Here is a 19,236-nt window from a genome sequence, read left to right on the forward strand (position 1 = left end):
AGATTGATAGATATTTATAAAATTTATCATAGATATTTATAAAAAATAAGATTTTCCTAGTAAACTGATACATAAAAATGGTAAATGGGTGCATAGAAATCCACCAGAATGCAGCAAATTCAATGTAAGATGCTCAAAATTTCCAGGGGGAGGACCCCCTGACCTCCTGCTAAATGTGCCCCCCCAACGTCTAAGGGAAATTTGTGCCGTTGCCAGAATGTTTCCAATTATTGTGATTTTCTTTTTTGTACTTTTTCATGCTAAGTCACGAATAATAGGCTATTCTCCAGTGAAACGGCACTACGTGAAGAATCAAAAGCATGTTCAGGGGCCGCAGCTCTCCGCCTGCTCCTCCTCGTTCTTCTCCTCCTCTTTCCCTTCCTTGTGGAAGACCCTCCCATCAGGCTGCGTCACCCATCGGAGCTGCACATCGTCACTCACGCCTTGGTCCTTCAGTCTCTGTCGCAGCTGACAAACAGAAACACTCTTTATTATGGCCTCATTGTTTGCCAACACCACAGTCAGTGCTCCAACATCAATATTATAATACCAAAAGCAAAAGGCAGAAGAAGGAGGTGAGAAATCAGAGCACTAAACTTTGCAAAAAGCCCCCTCTCCCTTTTCATTAAAACATGCACAATTACAATATTCACTTGTAAATGCATATACCACTGTACGTTGATTATAAATCAGCCATGACAACAGTCTGTATAGTTGGGATGTGTCATGTTGTGCACACATACTTACCTCCAGTGTTCTATGTATTACTGCTATGTATTTCTTTTGTTTGGTGTCTTTGTTGTGCTGTGTAACATATGTAAGTATGACAAGTATATATGGTAAACCGGAGTCAAATTCTTTGTATGCATAAGCACGCTTGGCCAATAAAAACAGGTTTTTATTGGCCAAGCGCCACATAATACAAGTGATAAACAAGCAAGTTGATGCGCCCATGCAAATAAACAGGCCATCAGATGTCAGCTCACAGGACACAGGTACATTCAAATTGCATATTCTCTGAGGAAATTTAAATTGAACTCTCCTCCAGTGTTCGTTGCTCAGCCCTTATTTAGGTGTTCTCGGTCAAATTTGACCAGTCTGTTTTAACTGTTCTTATATTAACACAAAAACCATTAATCACTTTTCAATTTTTGTTGAAGACCTTATCAAGCTGTGAAAGAACGTCTCAGGCCAGTAGATGACATGAGTAAGTGCAACGAATATAGAAAAAAACAGACACAGAACAGAAAACATATCCATAAATTAAGAGTCAATGTCTGGCTCATTTCCTTCACCATCCAGCCTGAAGACAGAAGATTCATCGATATTACTGTACCAAGGACAGACAAAAATAAAGTTTTGTTTGTTTTGACCATTTAATTCCCTTTGACAAAAACCGAAGCTTATCTGAAAAAAAAAAAAAAAAAAAAAAAAAAAAGCTACTGTGAACATTTCAGCTCAAGCTTCCTCACCTGCTGCAACAAGGCGTCCTTCATGGCCTCCAGGTCCGCTGAGGAGGTGGACTGCAGCCGCACTTTCACCACCTGCATCTTCACGACATCTTGTGGAATGGATATGTCATATTAATAAAAACAGGCTTTTCATCTTCCAAGCAGCAAAATAATATGGCCAGTGACTAATACTTTTTTGGAAATATTGAATTGACAGAATTTCAAAATAACATATCGTAGATCTCTACTTACCACTGTAACAGGCAAAGTAAAAACTGATACTACATGGAACATCATGCCATTTTCCCAGATGTGAAAACACACAATGCTCATATCCCCAACTTGGTTGGTTATCATGCCATTTAGTGAATGACACGTTGCTCCCGTCTGACCACTTCCACGTGTCTCTGAACAGGCCGATCCAAGAGCTGTTGCTGATCAAACCTCTGATCTCCTCGTTCTCAGTGAGGTTCCTGATGCTGGCCAGGTCGGTGTAGTTCTGCCTGCAGTAGCTCTGAGCGTCGCTCCAGGTCTTGTGTTCTTCCACTAAAATCCATCTCGATGAGCCTTTGGTTCGATCTGCCGGTGAACATATATTTATAATAAATCATGATTTAGTAGTGTCAGAACTAATGATGACAAAAGTCACCATGGAAGAATATCAGCAAAATAATATGATCTGCACTGAAAGAGGGAAAACAGCAAACACACTGAGGGGTTAAATAAGAAGACTGCTGAGTAGCTAATCACTAATAAAAATATTGTTTGGTTGGTTGATTTTTTGGCAAGTAACTATAAAAACTGTGCAGAGGAACAAAAATAACTGTGATTTTAGTTTGTAAGGTAACTGCCTGTTAATGACAAGAAGATAGAGATGATCAGGTTGTTGTAAATATGAAGATAACATTTCCTGTGTTCATTATGAGGGAGAACATCTCACATGTATAACAGGTAGTTTTTGTTTGTTTGTTTGTTTGTTTGTTTCAGTCAGTCTTTATTCCAGGAAGACATCGACTTGGACCCTCTCAGTGACAAAATCCGCATTCAACCAGATACACATGGATATAACATCATTATCTCTCCAGAAATGCAAACAAGGATTTCACCTTCAGAATATGTTAGAATACCCCAAGCTGAGATCTTAATATTGGTTAACTTCATTATCTAGAAATGTAGGGTTTTTTTTCTATGACTAAAAAAAATGTTTGGCAAAGATGGTGATTAATGTTATTATTGTTATTGTTTTTTTTTTTTTTTCATGAAATCACCTCTGTTGTTTTATTCTCACCGTTGTAGCAGACGAATGGGAGACTATTACTACAATGATAATCCCACCATTCTCCACTTGTGCTCATTACCACACAGTACTCATTACTGCCAGGGTTATCAGGTCGCCCACTGGCCCACATCCTGAACTCAGCCTCTCCTTCACCGTAGTAACTCTTATTTTGCAGAGACCACCTCCAGCTGTTAATGTCATTGTACAGCCCTATCCAGCTGTAATGACTCCCCACAGCGTCATTCAGCTTGACCACGTCTTCCTCGCTGCTTACGGTGGCCAGGTCTGTGTAGTGCTGCCTGCAGTAGCTCTGCGCTTCAGTCCAGTTCATTGATTTTTCAACCACATGGTACTGACGAGGAAAACAGGAGGGGAGGCTGCCCAGCCCTGTGCCGACATGCAAAACATCTCATTTAGAGCAACTCACTTTGAACAGTGACTCCTGAATACAAAGGAGCTCATGTCTGAATACTAACGATGCACGTGCAAAGTAACGGTGAAATTTATTTAAATAGACTTCTTTACTTAAATATCATGTACATATGGAAGAGATGCTGGCATAAATGATGAATTAGGTCTGATGTGTTTTACGCTCTCATGCATCTCACATTCATCACAGAAAAATCATACAGGCTAGAAAAATTAAGAGACATCATACATCTGCTTGGTTTCTGTGGGCAAATCACACCTTAGACTTTATATTTAAGAACTCCTCCATGGGGTGCTTTCACAATAAATTCGAAATTTTGGGGGGGAATATTTGACAGTCAAGTGACACTAACCTGACAAGAGGATGAAGATTAACGCATTCCCTGCCATGACAAAATGACACCACAGCTCTCTTACACTTTGTTGTCAGCAGGATAGGATGATCACTGTTGAGAAGGGCCAGTGAAACATTTTGAATTTGAAAAGAATCGAAGTCATATTTGACATATCAGTGAAGCAAAATATAAAAATCCATGACAATGAATCTTCTCTGAGCAATGCACCAAAAAATAACCCTCCTGTTTTCCTTGTTTAATCTTATTTTAATATCAAGACGAACCCGTCACCTCACCACCAGTGTCAGAACCTGGCTGAAGTGTATTTCAAATTCACTTTATCTAATAGCAAGGGCCATTTATGTTAAAAAAAAAAACAAAAAAAACCCAAAAAACAATAATAATAATAATAATGGCTTACCCCTCTTGTGTAAAATACAGAGATGTAGGCTGTCTCGGTCTTTCTGTCCCTCCACCCCTGCAGAGCGACAGCGCAGGCCGGGCAGGAGGGATGAAGCGTCAGTGTGATGGAGGTGTAGTGAGCGCAGGTGTGACCGGGGCACTCCTCCAACATCCAACAGGTTTATTTGAGGCTGCACATGCTGCTTTAACGGCACATGAAGCGATGACATCAGAGTTTCCGTAAACCTCTCCCACACCTCTTCTCCTGGCCACCTGTATCTTTTAGAATTGATTTTAAAGTTCATGAACTTGTTCACGAAGCTTGAAATGGCCTCGCTCCCTCCACACATCAGAGATTTTCTTTCATTTTATGTTCCAGCCACATCACTGAGGTTTCTCCACAGCTCATCTTTTAAATGTAGCTGATGTGTCCTAATTAAGCACCAGTGTGGCTGCCTTCTGTTTTTATGCCCCTAAACTGGGAAACACACACTGTCCCTGCAAAACAGAATGGCAAGCTTGCTTGGTATTTTTAACACGAAACAAAAAAACCTATTAAATCTGGCTTTTATTTTGGATTAACATCCTTATTTTTTTCAATTTAATCATTGTTTTTTATTTGTATTTTTATTCATGTGTTTGTTTTGATTTATTTAATATTTCATAGTTTTGTTGTTGTAATTTTTAGTCTAGCACATTTTACCATTATGTATTGTTTTTATTTTTTGCCTGTGTTATTTTAACCCTTTGATGCATGAATTATGAAAGCCTGAGTCTGAGCCAGATTTTTTTCTGAGGTGTTTTTATTCTTCTTAGGGCATGAATATTTCTGTGAGTCTCCATACTTCTTTCAGGATGAAGGACTGGTATTACCATGTCATTCTACTAGTATTAACATGTTTTCAGCAACAAGAACTGTCAGTCTCTGCATAAACCTCAATGGAGGGGGAACAGCAGAGAGCATTCTAACAGCTGATATGCAATTCCACCATAGAAAACATTGCATTTAGGAGAAAATGACTGTTAAACAGCTGTCCACTGTAGTGACCGCAATGCACCAAAGGGTTAATCTTGGAATGTGAAGCACTTTGGGCTGCATGCTTGTATGAAAGGTGCTATATAAATTGTCATGTCACCTCCACCCTCCTGCAGCTTACACACACACACTGGCCTGTTTTCCTGATTTGATCCTCTGCCTGATGCTCTGGTACTGTAGCCTGTTTTGTCTGATTTCTGGTTTTGACTTTCAAAACAGACTGCAACACCCTTTTCTTGCATTAGGGCCCTTTTGACATGTTGTGACATCAATACATATATATATATATATATATATATATATATATATATATATAAGTGAGCTGAGTTCTTTCTTATCAGTCATCACAGCGTATTTGTTTACCTGAAACAATGCTGCTCTCTTGCTTGGGACATTATTTGAATATTGCATGTTTCAATAATAATTGGCTCATTATGCAAAGTAACAACAGACTTCTCTGCAGAGGTTTGCATGAGCGGGACGCCACACACACACACACACACACACACACACACACACACACACACAAACACACACACACACACACAAACACACACACAGAAAGAGAGAGAGAGAGAAGACAATTGAGAGTGTGTGCATGCATTGGGGAAGGAGGAGAGAACAATAGAGTACAAGTTATGTATAAATATACAGTACATATATATACACGCACAAACATATACACACAAAATTGTAAAGAGGAACAAAAATAACAGTGATTTTAGTTTGTAAGGTAACAACCTGTTATTCACAACAAGATATCCTACGTATATCCCGCATATCTATACATACACACTGTTTTAGGAGTGTTCATTCTGTTCTGTTCTGGTCTGGACACAGAAATGCTGAGCAATAAGAGCTGGGTCCCATGGCCCTCCCCACCTCACTCAGATGCACTTGGCAGAGAGGGAGTGGAGAAGTCAGCACGTTAAGATAATAAAGAAGCAAGGAAAAGCCAGTAGGGGAGAGTGGGGTAAGTAGTGCCAATTTTTACTTAAAGTGCCTTTAAAGCGAGGGGTTTACAGTAATGCCTCAAACTAAAATATGCACATATAGTTAAGAATGTTGTGCATCCCTGGGAACAATCATTTTGGATCTTATATAAACTGTTTGAGAAATATAGCTTTCGAAAAAAAAAAAAAAAAAGTGGTTTTGTGGCACACCTTGCCGCTGGTGCGGGGTAAATTGTTCCATTAGAGAGAATACACTGGGGTAAATTGTGCCATTGAAAATTGAAGTAAAACAGATCATTTTAATCTCACAAATTCAATACAAAATTATTTATTTAACATTTAATTATTATTTTCTTTTCTATAACAAGGCCGAGCGCCACATGAACACATACCCAGAACAAAATAAAAATTCCAAAATGAGCACCTGCAAATCATCTTCATCTGAATCTGAATAGTTTTAGTGATCAAAGGTAAGAAGACAATGTACAATAACAATAAAATACAATAAAGTAATATATAGTATATAATCACAAATTGTGCCACTGGCACAACTTACCCCAGGCCCTTTGGCACAAATTACCCCAAGCCCACCATTTTGAAAAAAAAAAAATGCATCCCCCAGCTGTTTTGAGCTAACATCATGCTAACTGTATAGACTCATGGTGTAGCTTACTAAAGTGCTAAAACCTGTGTGAACTGTTTTCAGAGTTTTCTATAATTGTTCAAACACAGCAATCAAAAAACCTTGATCATAGAAATTTTACTTTGGAGGGCAAAAAAATGTTTTTTGAACTGAAATGTGCTCACCTCTCAAGCCATGTGTCTCCCTTCTTTGCAGGATGAGTGAAATAGATGCCTCTTCAAAAATATGTGGTCACATGACCAACTTCTTCTATGGTCTTCTAGATAACAGGGGTGGCACTACTTGCCCCTTGGCACAAATTTCCCCACTCGCCCCTATAATGTGTCTTGGTGAGGTGTTTGGCCATCAGAAAAGTTTCTCAACAGAGATTCTCCACATCTCTCCATCCCTCTGCTGGAGGTGATGGAGATCCATTCCTACAAAAGACATTCCCTCATTTGATGTTTTGATGATGGTGCTGAGTCTAAAATCTCCCTTAGGTGTTCACCTGGGTTAAGATGAGGTGAATTTGAAGGCCATAGTGTGATAATTTACATGAACCTTGCCGTGTCCAAAAGATAGTGTAGGATGACTCATAACTTTTTCTCCACATATCTGTAGACCAGTGCCAGTCAACTCTCAAATATGCATTTTGTGGGGACTTAACTGTAGCTTCTATAAAAACGACCAGAAATTCGTGTTCCTCGTTCAAAACTTTACTGAACAAACTAGCGGTATTACAGAATAATATATGCACGGCATTGCATTATTGAAAACATCTTCTCCATTTTTTTCTCTCTCAAGCCAAGAGCAACACTTGTTCGTGACCTTTTACTCAATGTGTAGAACGCTACTGCCACCTTGTGGTCTATATCAGTCACTGTTCACAGTAATTTAACTTAAACTAACCAAATGAAACACATGACTCCTTGTAAATAGTTTAACTTTTTAACCACATGAATTACTGAATGATTACTGCGTTAATGAACTATTAAGCACCGTATCAATGAAATAAAGATACAACATCCTCCCCCCCATGAAGACAGTTTAGACAGTCTCTAAAGGATATAGGAGTTGAACTGGTCTTCTTAATATTGTCCCATCCGATGTGCGCACAGCACAGGATCTCACAAGTCCGTCTCTTCCTGTGAAGAGCTCCTTGACCATCCCAGTTTTCCAGATCTGGCGCGGCAGCTTGTCATCTCCGAAGAGTACCAGATCACCCTCCTTTAGAGGTGTGAGGCGTGGAGTGTTTCTGGTGTGGGCGGATCTCAGCTCCTGTAAATATTCCTTTTTCCAGCGAATCCAGAAGTCGGTGAGAAGGCGCTGGCGATATTTCCATCTTCTAGTCAGCTCCTCTCGGCTGGAGTTGAAAGTTTGTTTGGCAGCATGAAAAGACTTGGATGGCAGAGAGGATAGTCGTTTTCCAATTAGGAAGTGAGCTGGTGTCAGAGGCTGAGGTTCTTCTGGTTCACTGTAGACAAAGGTGAGTGGTCTTGAATTAATTGTTGCCTCTACCTCTGCTAGTAGAGATGATAGCTCCTCAAAGCTCAGTGAAGCTCTTCCCATTACAGACATGTCTTCACTGATCTGACCAGCATCCCCATCTAGGAGCATTTCAGGCTCCTTGATGGCCTTCCAGAGCGCTCTGAGATCTTGATCAGCTTGTTTGAAAGTCCGGGCATTGTCTGAATAGACAACTCTGCAAAGACCTCGTCTGGCTATGAATCTTTTGAATGCCAGGAGGAATTTTTCTGTTGACAAATCTGACACCAATTCGAGGTGGACTGCACGGGTAACTGCACAGGTGAATAATGCTATGTATGCCTTCTCTCCGGAGCTCTTGCTCTTAACGTACAGGGGCCCGGCAAAGTCCACTCCTACAGTTTCAAAGGGAGGTGGTTCTGTGATCCGATCTCTTGGCAGGGGTGCAGTTATCTGCTGCATGGCTTTTGCTCTGAATCTTTTACAAGTAGTGCAAGATGCAATCATCCGTTTTACCATTTATTGGGCTCGGGGAATCCAATATTTATCTCTCAGTTGCACCAGAGTGTCTCTTATTCCTGAGTGCATCACTTGGTCATGGCTGTGTTTAATCAGCATTTCAGAAAGACCGTGATTGGAAGGTAAGATCCATGGATGCTGCTCACTAGGGATGGGCGATACCACACTTTTAGGATTCGATACGATACCAATACTTTTTCTTGCATTTTCAGGGATACTGATACCAATACTGATAATTTCTTACTGACAATGTTTTTTATTCAAAATATTATCACATTTAAGACAAATTACATGACAAATACAGACCATTTATACCATATTTATTATGGTCAATACATAATAAAACTAAAATTAAAATAAATAACATAAATATGAATGAAATAAGTTAAATATGAACAAAAAAACACGCACATTTTCACTTTTCTTGTCAAAAAAAAGAAAAAAAAGACCGATCTGCCAGTATTTTCTGTGTGTTCCTCCGGCTCCTGCATTCTAGCTCAATAAGCCGCCAGGCACAGGGGTGTCTCGGCATATAGTAAGTTAAGTAAGCTATCTAAAACAGCTGAAAGTTATGCATGCACCCCCAATTCTTATTTGTTAGTATCGATATTTGTTTAAGGAAATTGATGCCAAATGAGTAGCGTGTGAGTATTGATATATCGATACCACAGGATCGATACACCCATCCCTACTGCTCACTAAAGCTTAAGTCTGATTTTTGCAGCCTCCCTCCCACACAGACTAAACCATTTTCATCGAAAAACAGTTCAAGGTCTCTGATTTTTGAGTCTTTGTATATGTCTCGCCCGGCCCTTATTTCACTTATCTCCCTCTGGAAACTTTGATTCTGTGCCTCCAAAATCCAGTGTCTTTCAGCTTCAGCCAGCTCCTCGGTTATTAGCTCTCCTCGTCTTTTTTCCTTTGAGTGAGAGTTGTGGATTAATCGTTTTATCCACGCTGTGATTCTGTGTACAGTCCTCAGTTTGCTGTAGTTCTCCAACTTTATCAGCGGATCTGGTGGTGTATTTCCTGTGTTATTCAGCTGGACTGTGATGTGGCTCAACTTGAGCTCGCCTGTATTTCCTCTTCACAGAGCTCTTCATTTGACAGCTCTGGCTGCTTTGATGAGCTCAGAAATGGGGGTCCTGACCACCAGAGTTTCTCTTCTTTCAGTTTTGAGGCTGTTTGACCTCTTGTGGTTAAATCAGCTGGGTTTGATTTCCCACTACAGTGTGACCAGGCTTCTGGTGGAGTCAGTAACTGTATCTCTGTCACTCTATTCGCGACAAATTGTTTCCATTTTCACACTGGATGAATATCGTGGAGTCTGACCACATGCAGATTTGGCTTGTGTGTATGTTCATCGCCCTTAACAGGTTGTTTCCCATCCTTGCTGCAATCAGAGCTCCCATTAACTCAAGACATGGCAGGGTGAGTTTCTAAATGGGTGCAACTCTTGACTTGGGCATTATCAGTCTAGTTACAGTTTTTCCCTCAGCTGTCTGTCCTTGGAGATACGCTGCTGCGCCATAGGCCCTCTCACTTGCATCACTGAACACATGAAGAACTTGGCCTTGTCCATTTTGCAGTTTGTCGGTTCCATACCACCTGGGAATGGCTATCTGATGCAGCTGAAGCAGTTCCACACACCATTGCTGCCACCTTTGAGTGAGGTCGTCTGGCAGCTCCTCATCCCAGCTGATGCCCCTTTGCCACATGTCCTGGAAGAGACATTTTACCCTTATGGTGAATGGCGTCAGAAATCCAATGGGATCAAACACCTTAGCTGACGACCGCAGGACACTCCTCTTTGTGTTCTCTCTCTCCTTGAAAATGTCCATCAGATGCTTGAAGTTGAAAACAAAATCATCTGTTTCTGGCCTCCATACCAGACCGAGCACCTTTAACACACAGCCGTGTGCTTCAGGTTCCAGAGTGAACTCGAGGCCCTCTTGCAGCCACTTGGCCTTCAGCTCAGCAGAATTTGTTGTCTGCTTACAGAGGTTCATACCAGCTGTGGACAGGATCTCCTTCGTCTGTGCAGTTAGTGCATAAGCATCTTCAACATCACTTGCGCTGGCAATCAAGTCATCAACAAACAGGGAGTCTTTCAGAGTGTTAACAGCCTGTGGGTGACTTTTCTTGTATTTCTCCAAGTGGTTCATGATTGTAGCTGCAAGCAAGAATGGGCTTGATGACACTCCGAACACCACACGAGCCATTCTTAGTGTGCGTGATTTGGTGTCCTCAGCATCGGGAGGTCCTGTGAGCCACAGGAATCTCAAAGCATCTCTGTCCTTGTCAGCAACAGATATTTGCAGGAATGCTTGAGTGATGTCTGCCATGAATGCAATTGGGTGCAGCCTGAATCTCACTAAGATGGTTAGAAGGTCTGGGTTTAGATTTGGTCCAGTAAGCAGGCAGTCATTAAGAGAGGGACAGCCGTCCTCATGTGAAGAAGCATCGAAGACAACTCTCAGCTTAGTTGTTGTTTTGTCCTCTCTTATTACAGCATGGTGAGGCAAGTAGTACATGACAGTGCTGTTCTCAGTGCCTGCTGTGTGACCGGTGTCTGGGATATCTTCACATATTCCCTGCTGAAGATAGTCCTGAATCACATCACTGTATCCCTTGAACAGTGTCACATCAGCTTTCAGTTTTCGTTTCAGCCCTTCAAATCTTTTCCGGGCAATTCTCAGATTGTCTGGGAGTTCAGGTGCATCTTGTTTCCATGGCAGCTCGACTTCATGACTGTATCTGACTGACCTGTCAAAGTTTTTCTGCGCATCGTTATCAACTCGTTCCTCGTCTTTGCTGGAGATGCCCAGGGACTCTATTTCCCAGAATGCACGTAACTGGTCAGAAACCTGTGTGGCTTCCTCGATGCAAATCTTCATGCATGAAGCTTCGCTCATGCTTGACATGGAAACTGGTCCTTGCATTGTCCAGCCGAATATGGTTTCTATAGCAACCAGGGACTCTACATGGTAATTATCAGCTAACCAGGAGAGAGAAGTCCAGGACGGACAGTGCTGTTGCTGTGGGAACAGATTTAACATAGTCTGCTCTGTTTAAACAACTGGACAATTAATTGTTTTCTTCTTCTTCTTCTTCTATTATTATTATTGCCAAAATGTGTGTGAAGTCGTGCTCTAACTGTGTGGGTGACACACTGACTGCAAGCATCAGACATCAACATCCACAATTAATAGTTTCACTGCAGTATACACAGAAAATGCACCTTAACCCTCTAAAGCCTGAACTATGAAAGAATTGGCAGAAAATTCCAATTTTTTGAAATTAAACCCTTTATTTAGTCCTATAACAAAATGAAAAAAAAAAAAAAATTAAATAAAATAAAATAATAATAATAATAATTTTTCAAAAATATGTCTTTATACGATTTTTCTGTTGTATCATATATGATAGTACTTGAAGTGCCAGTGGTATGGTCCAAGGAGAACAGGGGAAGTGTACAAAGGTATGCTATACAAGGTATACAGTATTTTGGTATTGATTGAACTGAAATGGAATGTGTTATCTGATGATGTGTATCATATATGATATAAACGGCGTTATAGAGTTAAAGGTTTATCTCAAAAATGGCAGCTCCAAAAAAGTAAATCAACACATAAAATTTGATCTTCATCAAACTTCCAGTAAATGTCACTAAAAGATCAAACATGTACAAACTTGTGTTGAAGGTCGGCTCTTAAAAGAGCCGTTATGTTGGTTGTGATGGTGAGTGGTTCACTTTGTCTTTTATACCAACTGTAGTATTATTATTATTATTATTATTATTATTATTATTATTATTATCATCATTATTATTATTATTATTATTAGTAGTAGTAGTAGTAGTAGTAGTAGTAGTAGTAGTAGTAGTAGTAGTAGTAATAGTAATAGTAGTATTAGCAGTAGCAGTAGCAGTAGCAGTAGTAGTATCCTAAATTGTTTCTCAGATGTAAACACTGCTGCATTACACTAATCTGCTGCAAGTATATTAGGATGGAATATCATCCAGTTCTGAGTGCAGGGCAGATTAACCAAGTAAATGATTCATAAAAAATAAAATAGCCTAAAATAAAATCCTCAACTGTTTTTCCTTTTTTTTTTTTTTTTTTTTGGTCTTTGATCAACATCTGTAGCTATTGTGTAGCTATTGTTGCCTCTTGAAGTGACCACTGCCACAAATCGGATGTTACAGCATAGACTGTCAAATAAAACATAAAGAGCCTGCTAGACTATTTACAGTCCTTAAGAACATGTTTTAATTTACTTTTTATCATTCTAATATTTTTCTTCCAATAGGCTATTTGTTGAATAAATGTGACGGCGCGGGCCTCTGTTACCAGGATTTGCATTTTCCTCTCAATCATTGTTCACTTTCATAGCCTACAGAATATAAATGTCTATGTATAACTCGCTTTAGAATTTACAGTTTCCTAAGATGTTACCAGGAGGCAGGAGCGGTAACCTTCTTAAAAATTCTTCTTAAAACCTTTTTAAAAATTGAGGTTTGACCGAGATTCGGACTCGGATCACTGGATTCAGAGTGCAGAGTGCTAATCTGTGGGTGGGTAGTATAGACGTTTCCGCTGAATGGTTTCTAACTCATAAATTCATTCAAGTAATGGTTTCTTGTAATTTGTTATTATACAGATGAGCACAATTCAATTTAATCCTCTTCTTTGGGCTTTGCGGCCTTCTTGGCTGCAGGTTTCTTGGCTGCTGCAGAGACAAAATTGACACTTTTCCATCATACATACAGGAGTGCGAGATAATGTATAGTGGGATATATGCATTATTTGTGGGTCCAGGATATAAAGGATATAAAAGCTGTAAAGTGAAGCGAAGTTACAGAGGTTGATTATGCGACCATACACTGGATGCTAGTCAATACTACTATTTAACCACTAGATGGAGACACAGACCGTCTGTTCGCATGAGGGGCAGGGAGCAGAGCGTCTGACTGCACTTCTTTCCCCAGGCCAGGCATTTACAGAGAGCGCCTGGAATCCTCTCAAAAACCCACGGGAGCCTTTAAAATGCATTAAACTGTAATAATGGAAAAAAGTAGCAGGGGAGGTGGGATAAATACATGTCATGAACAGGAGCGCCGGATTCACTGAAGATTGAGGTGTCTTAAAAAAAAATCATGCTTTGGACGCTTGGACTGTAGGCTAGCCTATATCATTGAATTAACGCGCAGTGACGTCTGTGGCTGTGTAGGCAGGATCAGCTAGAGCTTAAATCGCATAATCGCACACAATTACTGCCAATTAATTTTCTGAGACATACATTCACCGACATTTCTGCAGGATGTAGCTACAGCCCAGGAGCACCAAAAGACAAGATCACAACAAGAAATCAGCTGAATCTCAACAACACAGGACTTCGAGCTCCAGTGCAGTCACAACAACTTTGATTGGCTGATGTACAGTACAATGTATGTATTTGAATTGTGTGACGTCCTCTTTGATTGGATTGAAAATGTAAATATTCTTCTTTTTCTCTTGTTTTATGTTTATGTACAACGTAGCCACCGAGGGGCCATAGAGAGAAAAATAAAACACACCAGGCCACGTTTTACTACGTTGAATAGCCTACACTGAATTTTGTACAACTGTAGTCCTCCTTACAATACGGTGCCAGGGTGCGGGCTTCCTGCTGCTGCTGAGGGCTGTGGGACAGAGCCAGACGGCTGAGAGTCACCCGGAGCTCACGGGAAGCTGCGGGGTCCGCGCGCACAGTGAGCGCCTGCTGTCGGCTGGATCTTTCTCTGTGCCCCCTCTCTGTGTTTTACCTAAAGTATGAGTTACCGTAACCCCCCAGGCTGCGACGGCAGTCTGCGCGCGCGCACACACACACACACACACACACACACACACACACACACACACACACACACACACACACACACACACACACACACGATCAACAAGCAGCGTCCAGATTTAACGGTTTTATTAATTATGAATGCAAATTTTATGTAACTAAGGAGTTCTGTTGAGATTTTTTTTCTTCCAAGAAATCACCAAGACAAAAATGACCTGCTGGTGTGACCAACGTAACTGGAATATTTTGAGTAAGTTGCCTGTTAGGCTACTTGGAAAATTCTCTTCATTTGAGTCTCGCATATTTTCTCATAATGGTAAACAATTATCTATTTGTCTAATGGTATGTTGACCTCCACAACATTAAACAACCTAAAAATTTGATTCATGATTTCCAAGTTTTGCTGATCTATGTATGTATTTCTTTGTTCGTTCAAGCTTGAAAAGCTTTTGTCCTCATTTACATGACGGGGACAGAATATTAGAAACAGCTTGACACCGCTTGAAAAATGCTATTTACATGTCATAGCCTATGCTTATATGTTGTCAATACAAGCACACTAATTAATATCTCATCAAATTATTTTCCATTACAAATCTTAAAAATATCTACAGATTAATAATAGTGTTTAATAATAACCTTTATTGATAAACCGAATTTCACACACAAGGAAAATCAAAAAAAGAACAGACACATCAATTGCAGTTTGCACCAACCAATCAATTAGCACAAATGGAATAATCAGCTTTCAAAAGATGAGTGAAATAATAGAAAAGGCGACAAGACAGAAAACACAGTTTTTAAAGATGTCAAATAAAACCAAATGTCTATTTAAACTGGTGTTGATACACAAACAGAACGGCATAGACTTTCCTCTGTCTCTTTTATTTTGACACAGGTACCAGCTATCCTCTGTGGATTTTTCAGCAAACAAAGAATTTCCATCAGGATCACTCAAACGACTTTTTCCAGTACAAAGTGCACACTTTTAAAAAAAATGAAAGTCCCAAAACTCTGAAAATAAAGCTGTGTATAGATAGTTAGATAGATGTGGATATGGATATGGATAGATATGTAATTTATGATTTTTTTTTCCTATAAGCAGAGCTATCATATGGCTTTGGATCTCTGTGAAAAATACAGTTCACATGTAAAAGAATGCCAGAATGCATGGGCGCAAATTTAGAGGAGGTCAAGGGGTACAAGTCCCCCCCAATATTTATAAAATATTGATAGATATTTATACAATTTATAATAGATATTTATAAAAAAAATAAGATTTTCCTAATAAACTGATGCATAAAAATGGTAAATGGGTGCATAGAAATCCACCAGAATCCAGGAAATTCAATGTAAGATGCTCAAAATTTCCAGGGGGAGGACCCCCTGACCTCCTGCTAAATGTGCCCCCCCAACATCTTTGGGAAATTTGTGCCGTTGCCAGAATGTTTCCAATTATTGTGATTTTCTTTTTTGTACTTTTTCATGCTAAGTCACGAATAATAGGCTATTCTCCAGTGAAACGGCACTACATGAAGAATCAAAAGCATGTTCAGGGACCGCAGCTCTCCGCCTGCTCCTCCTTGTCTTTCTCCTCCTCTTTCCCTTCCTTGTGGAAGACCCTCCCATCAGGCTGCGTCACCCATCGGAGCTGCACGTCGTCACTCACGCCTTGGTCCTTCAGTCTCTGACGCAGCTGACAAACAGACACATTCTTTATTATCGCCTCATTTTTTGTCAACACCACAGTCAGTGCTCCAACAAATACCAAAAGCAAAAGGCAGAAGAAGGAGGTGAGAAATCAGAGCACTAAACTTTGCAAAAAGCCCCCTCTCCCTTTTCATTAAACATGCGCAATTAAAATATTCACTTGTAAATGCATATACCACTGTACGTTGAATATAAATCAGCCATGACAGCAGTCTGTATAGTTGGGACGTGCCGTGTTGTGCACACATACTTACCTCCAGTGTTCTATGTATTACTGCTATGTATTTCTTTTGTTTGGTGTCTTTGTTGTGCTGTGTGATATATGTAAGTATTATAAGTATATATGGTAAACCGGAGTCAAATTCTTTGTATGCATAAGCACGCTTGGCCAGTAAAAACAGGTTTTTATTGGCCAAGCGCCACATAATACAAGTGATAAACAAGCAAGTTGATGCGTCCATGCAAATAAACAGGCCATCAGATGTCAGCTCACAGGAAACAGGTACATTCAAACTGCATATTCTGCATATGGGGGCAGAGAGTGCTGAGCGGGGAAGGTGTTGGCGCCGTTGAATTAGAGGGGTCACTAAAGCTTTGTCAACTTTTTGTCAAGCTTTAAAGCTTGTCTTCCATTTCTGAGACATGATCCTCTATTTCCTGTTCAGTCTCAATCTCCTCTCCATTATCATTTGCTTGTAAAATATGGTAGTATGGTCTACAACCTCTTGGACAGGAAACCGCCTCATCAGTTGTCTACTCATTGTGTTCACACAGTAGAATGAGAGTGTGTATGGCAATGTTTTCCAGTTGATGGATGAATATATTATAGTCTAACCCATGCATTTCTTATGGCGGTCATTTGTATATCATATATCATAAGGCCTTGAGGCAATACGATGAAAAACACAATTTTTAGGATTAATTAAAGTTTCAAATCGGTCAGATTTGACCCGAACACTGGAAGAGGGTAGGAATCGCTGTGTCTGGTTTTGCCCCTGTGGCCTTTTCCATTGTTGTAGGGCATCAAAACCAAAAACCAACTGTCCTTGCTCTAGATCTTGTTGTTTAGTCAATGTCTGGCTCATTTCCTTCACCATCCAGCCTGAAGACAGAAGGTTCATCGATATTGTTGTAACAACGACAGACAAAAATAAAGTTTTGTTTGTTTTGACCATTTAATTCTCTTTGACAAAACTCGAAGCTTATCTAAAAAAAAAAAAAAAAAACTGCTGTGAACATTTTAGCTCGAGCTTCCTCACCTGCTGCAACAAGGCGTCCTTCATGGCCTCCAGGTCCGCTGAGGAGGACTGCAGCCGCACTTTGATCACCTGCATCTTCACGACATCTTGTGGAATGGATGTGTCACATTAATAAAAACAGGCTTTTCATCCACCAAGCAGCAAAATAATATGGTCAGTGACTAATAGTTTGTTGTAAATTTTGAATTGACAAAATTTCAAAATGACATATTATAGATCTCGACTTACCACTGTAACAGACAAAGTAAAATCTGTTACTACATAAATAGTCATGCCATTTTCCCCGAAGTGAAACCACACAATGCTCATCTCCTCCTTCTGGTTGGTTATCATGCCATTTAGAGAATGACATGGCGCTCCCGTCTGACCACTTCCACACGTCTCTGAACAGGCCGATCCAAGAGCTGTTGCTGATCAAACCTTTGATCTCCTCGTTCTCAGCGAGGTTCCTGACGCTGGCCAGGTCGGTGTAGTTCTGCCTGCAGTAGCTCTGAGCCTCACTCCAGGTCTTGTCTTTGTTCACTAAAATCCATCTCGATGAGCCTTTGGTTCGATCTGCCGGTGAAAACATATTCATAAATATATTTTTAAGCAGAACTCATGATTTAGTAGTGTCAGAACTAATGATGACAAGAGTCACCATTGAAGAATATCAGCAAAATAATATGGTTTGCACTGAAAGAGGAAAAACAGCAACCACACTGAGGGGTCAAATAAGAAGACTGCTGAGTAATCACTAATAAAACATATTGTTTGGTTGGTTGATTTTTTGGCAAGTAACTATAAAAACGGTGCAAAGGAACAAAAATAACAGTGATGTTAGTTTGTAAGGTAACTGCCTGTTATTGACAAGAAGGTAGAGATGATCAGGTTGTTGTAAATATGAAGATAACATTTCCTGTGTTCATTATGAGGGTGAACATCTCACATGTATAACAGGTAGTTTTTGTTTGTTTGTTTGTTTGTTTGTTTCAGTCAGTCTTTATTCCAGGTAGACATCGACTTGGACCCTCTCAGTGACACAATCCGCATTCAACCAGATACACAGGGATATAACGTCATTATCTCTCCAGAAATGCAAACAAGGATTTCACCTTGAAAATATGTTACAATAACCCAAGCTGAGATCTTAATGTTGGCTGCCTTCATTATCTAGAAATGTAGGTTTTTTTTTCTATGACTAAAAAAAAGTTTGGAAAAGATGGTGATTAATGTTATTATTCTTATTGTTTTTTTTTTTATGAATTCACCGCTGTTGTTTTATTCTCACCGTTGTAGCAGACGAATGGACGTGCAGAAAAACAAGAAGAAACAAACCATAATCCTCCTGGGTTCATTACCACACAGTGCTCATTACTGCCGGAGTTATCAGGTTGCCCACTGACCCACATCCTGAACTCAGCCTCTCCTTCACCGTAGTAACTCTTATTTTGCAGAGACCACCTCCAGCTGTTAATGTCTTCGTACAGCCCTATCCAGCAGCGATGACTCCCCACAGCGTCATTCAGCTTGGTCACGTCTTCCTCGCTGGTCACGGTGGCCAGGTCTGTGTAGTGCTGCCTGCAGTAGCTCTGCGCTTCAGTCCAGTTCATTTTTTCTTCAACCAAGAGGTACTGACGAGGAAAACAGGAGGGGAGGCTGCCCAGCCCTGTGCCGACATGCAAAACATCTCATTTAGAGCAACTCACTTTGAACAGTGACTCCTGCATACAAAGGAGCTCATGTCTGAATACTAACAATGCACTAGCAAAGTAAAGGTGACATTTATTACTTAAATAGATTTCTTTACTTAAATATCATGTACATATGGAAGATATGCCGGCATAAATGATGGATTAGGTCTGATGTGTTTTACGCTCTCATGCATCTCACATACATCACAGTAAGATCATACAGGCTAGAAAAATTAAGAGACATC

At 40.2% G+C, this 19,236-nt stretch overlaps 1 protein-coding gene across 1 annotated transcript; it reads right to left on the reverse strand.

The window, feature by feature from the left end:
- Positions 1-292: 292 nt before the first annotated feature.
- LOC115363221 (C-type mannose receptor 2-like) lies at positions 293-18,769 on the reverse strand. Its single transcript, XM_030057329.1, has 4 exons — positions 18,589-18,769; positions 17,547-17,873; positions 1,473-1,561; positions 293-468 (listed from the first exon to the last, which is right to left on the reverse strand). The coding sequence occupies exons 1-4, from the start codon at positions 18,707-18,709 to the stop codon at positions 325-327; spliced, it is 681 nt and encodes a 226-aa protein (XP_029913189.1). The 5' UTR covers positions 18,710-18,769; the 3' UTR covers positions 293-324.
- Between the last annotated feature and the right edge of the window lie 467 nt (positions 18,770-19,236).

Source organism: Myripristis murdjan, chromosome 8 (genome assembly GCF_902150065.1).
Source record: "Myripristis murdjan chromosome 8, fMyrMur1.1, whole genome shotgun sequence".
In the NCBI taxonomy this organism is placed as follows: Eukaryota; Metazoa; Chordata; class Actinopteri; order Holocentriformes; family Holocentridae; genus Myripristis; species Myripristis murdjan.

Excerpts from the sequence above, each read along its gene's own strand:
- LOC115363221 (XM_030057329.1), bottom strand. The coding sequence starts at position 18,709 with ATGTGGGTCAGTGGGCAACCTGATAACTCCGGCAGTAATGAGCACTGT. Across the intron at positions 17,874-18,588 it reads TCCATTCGTCTGCTACAACG|ATCGAACCAAAGGCTCATCG; the intron begins GTGAGAATAAAA and ends TTTCACCGGCAG. Across the intron at positions 469-1,472 it reads AGGACGCCTTGTTGCAGCAG|CTGCGACAGAGACTGAAGGA; the intron begins GTGAGGAAGCTT and ends TCTGTTTGTCAG.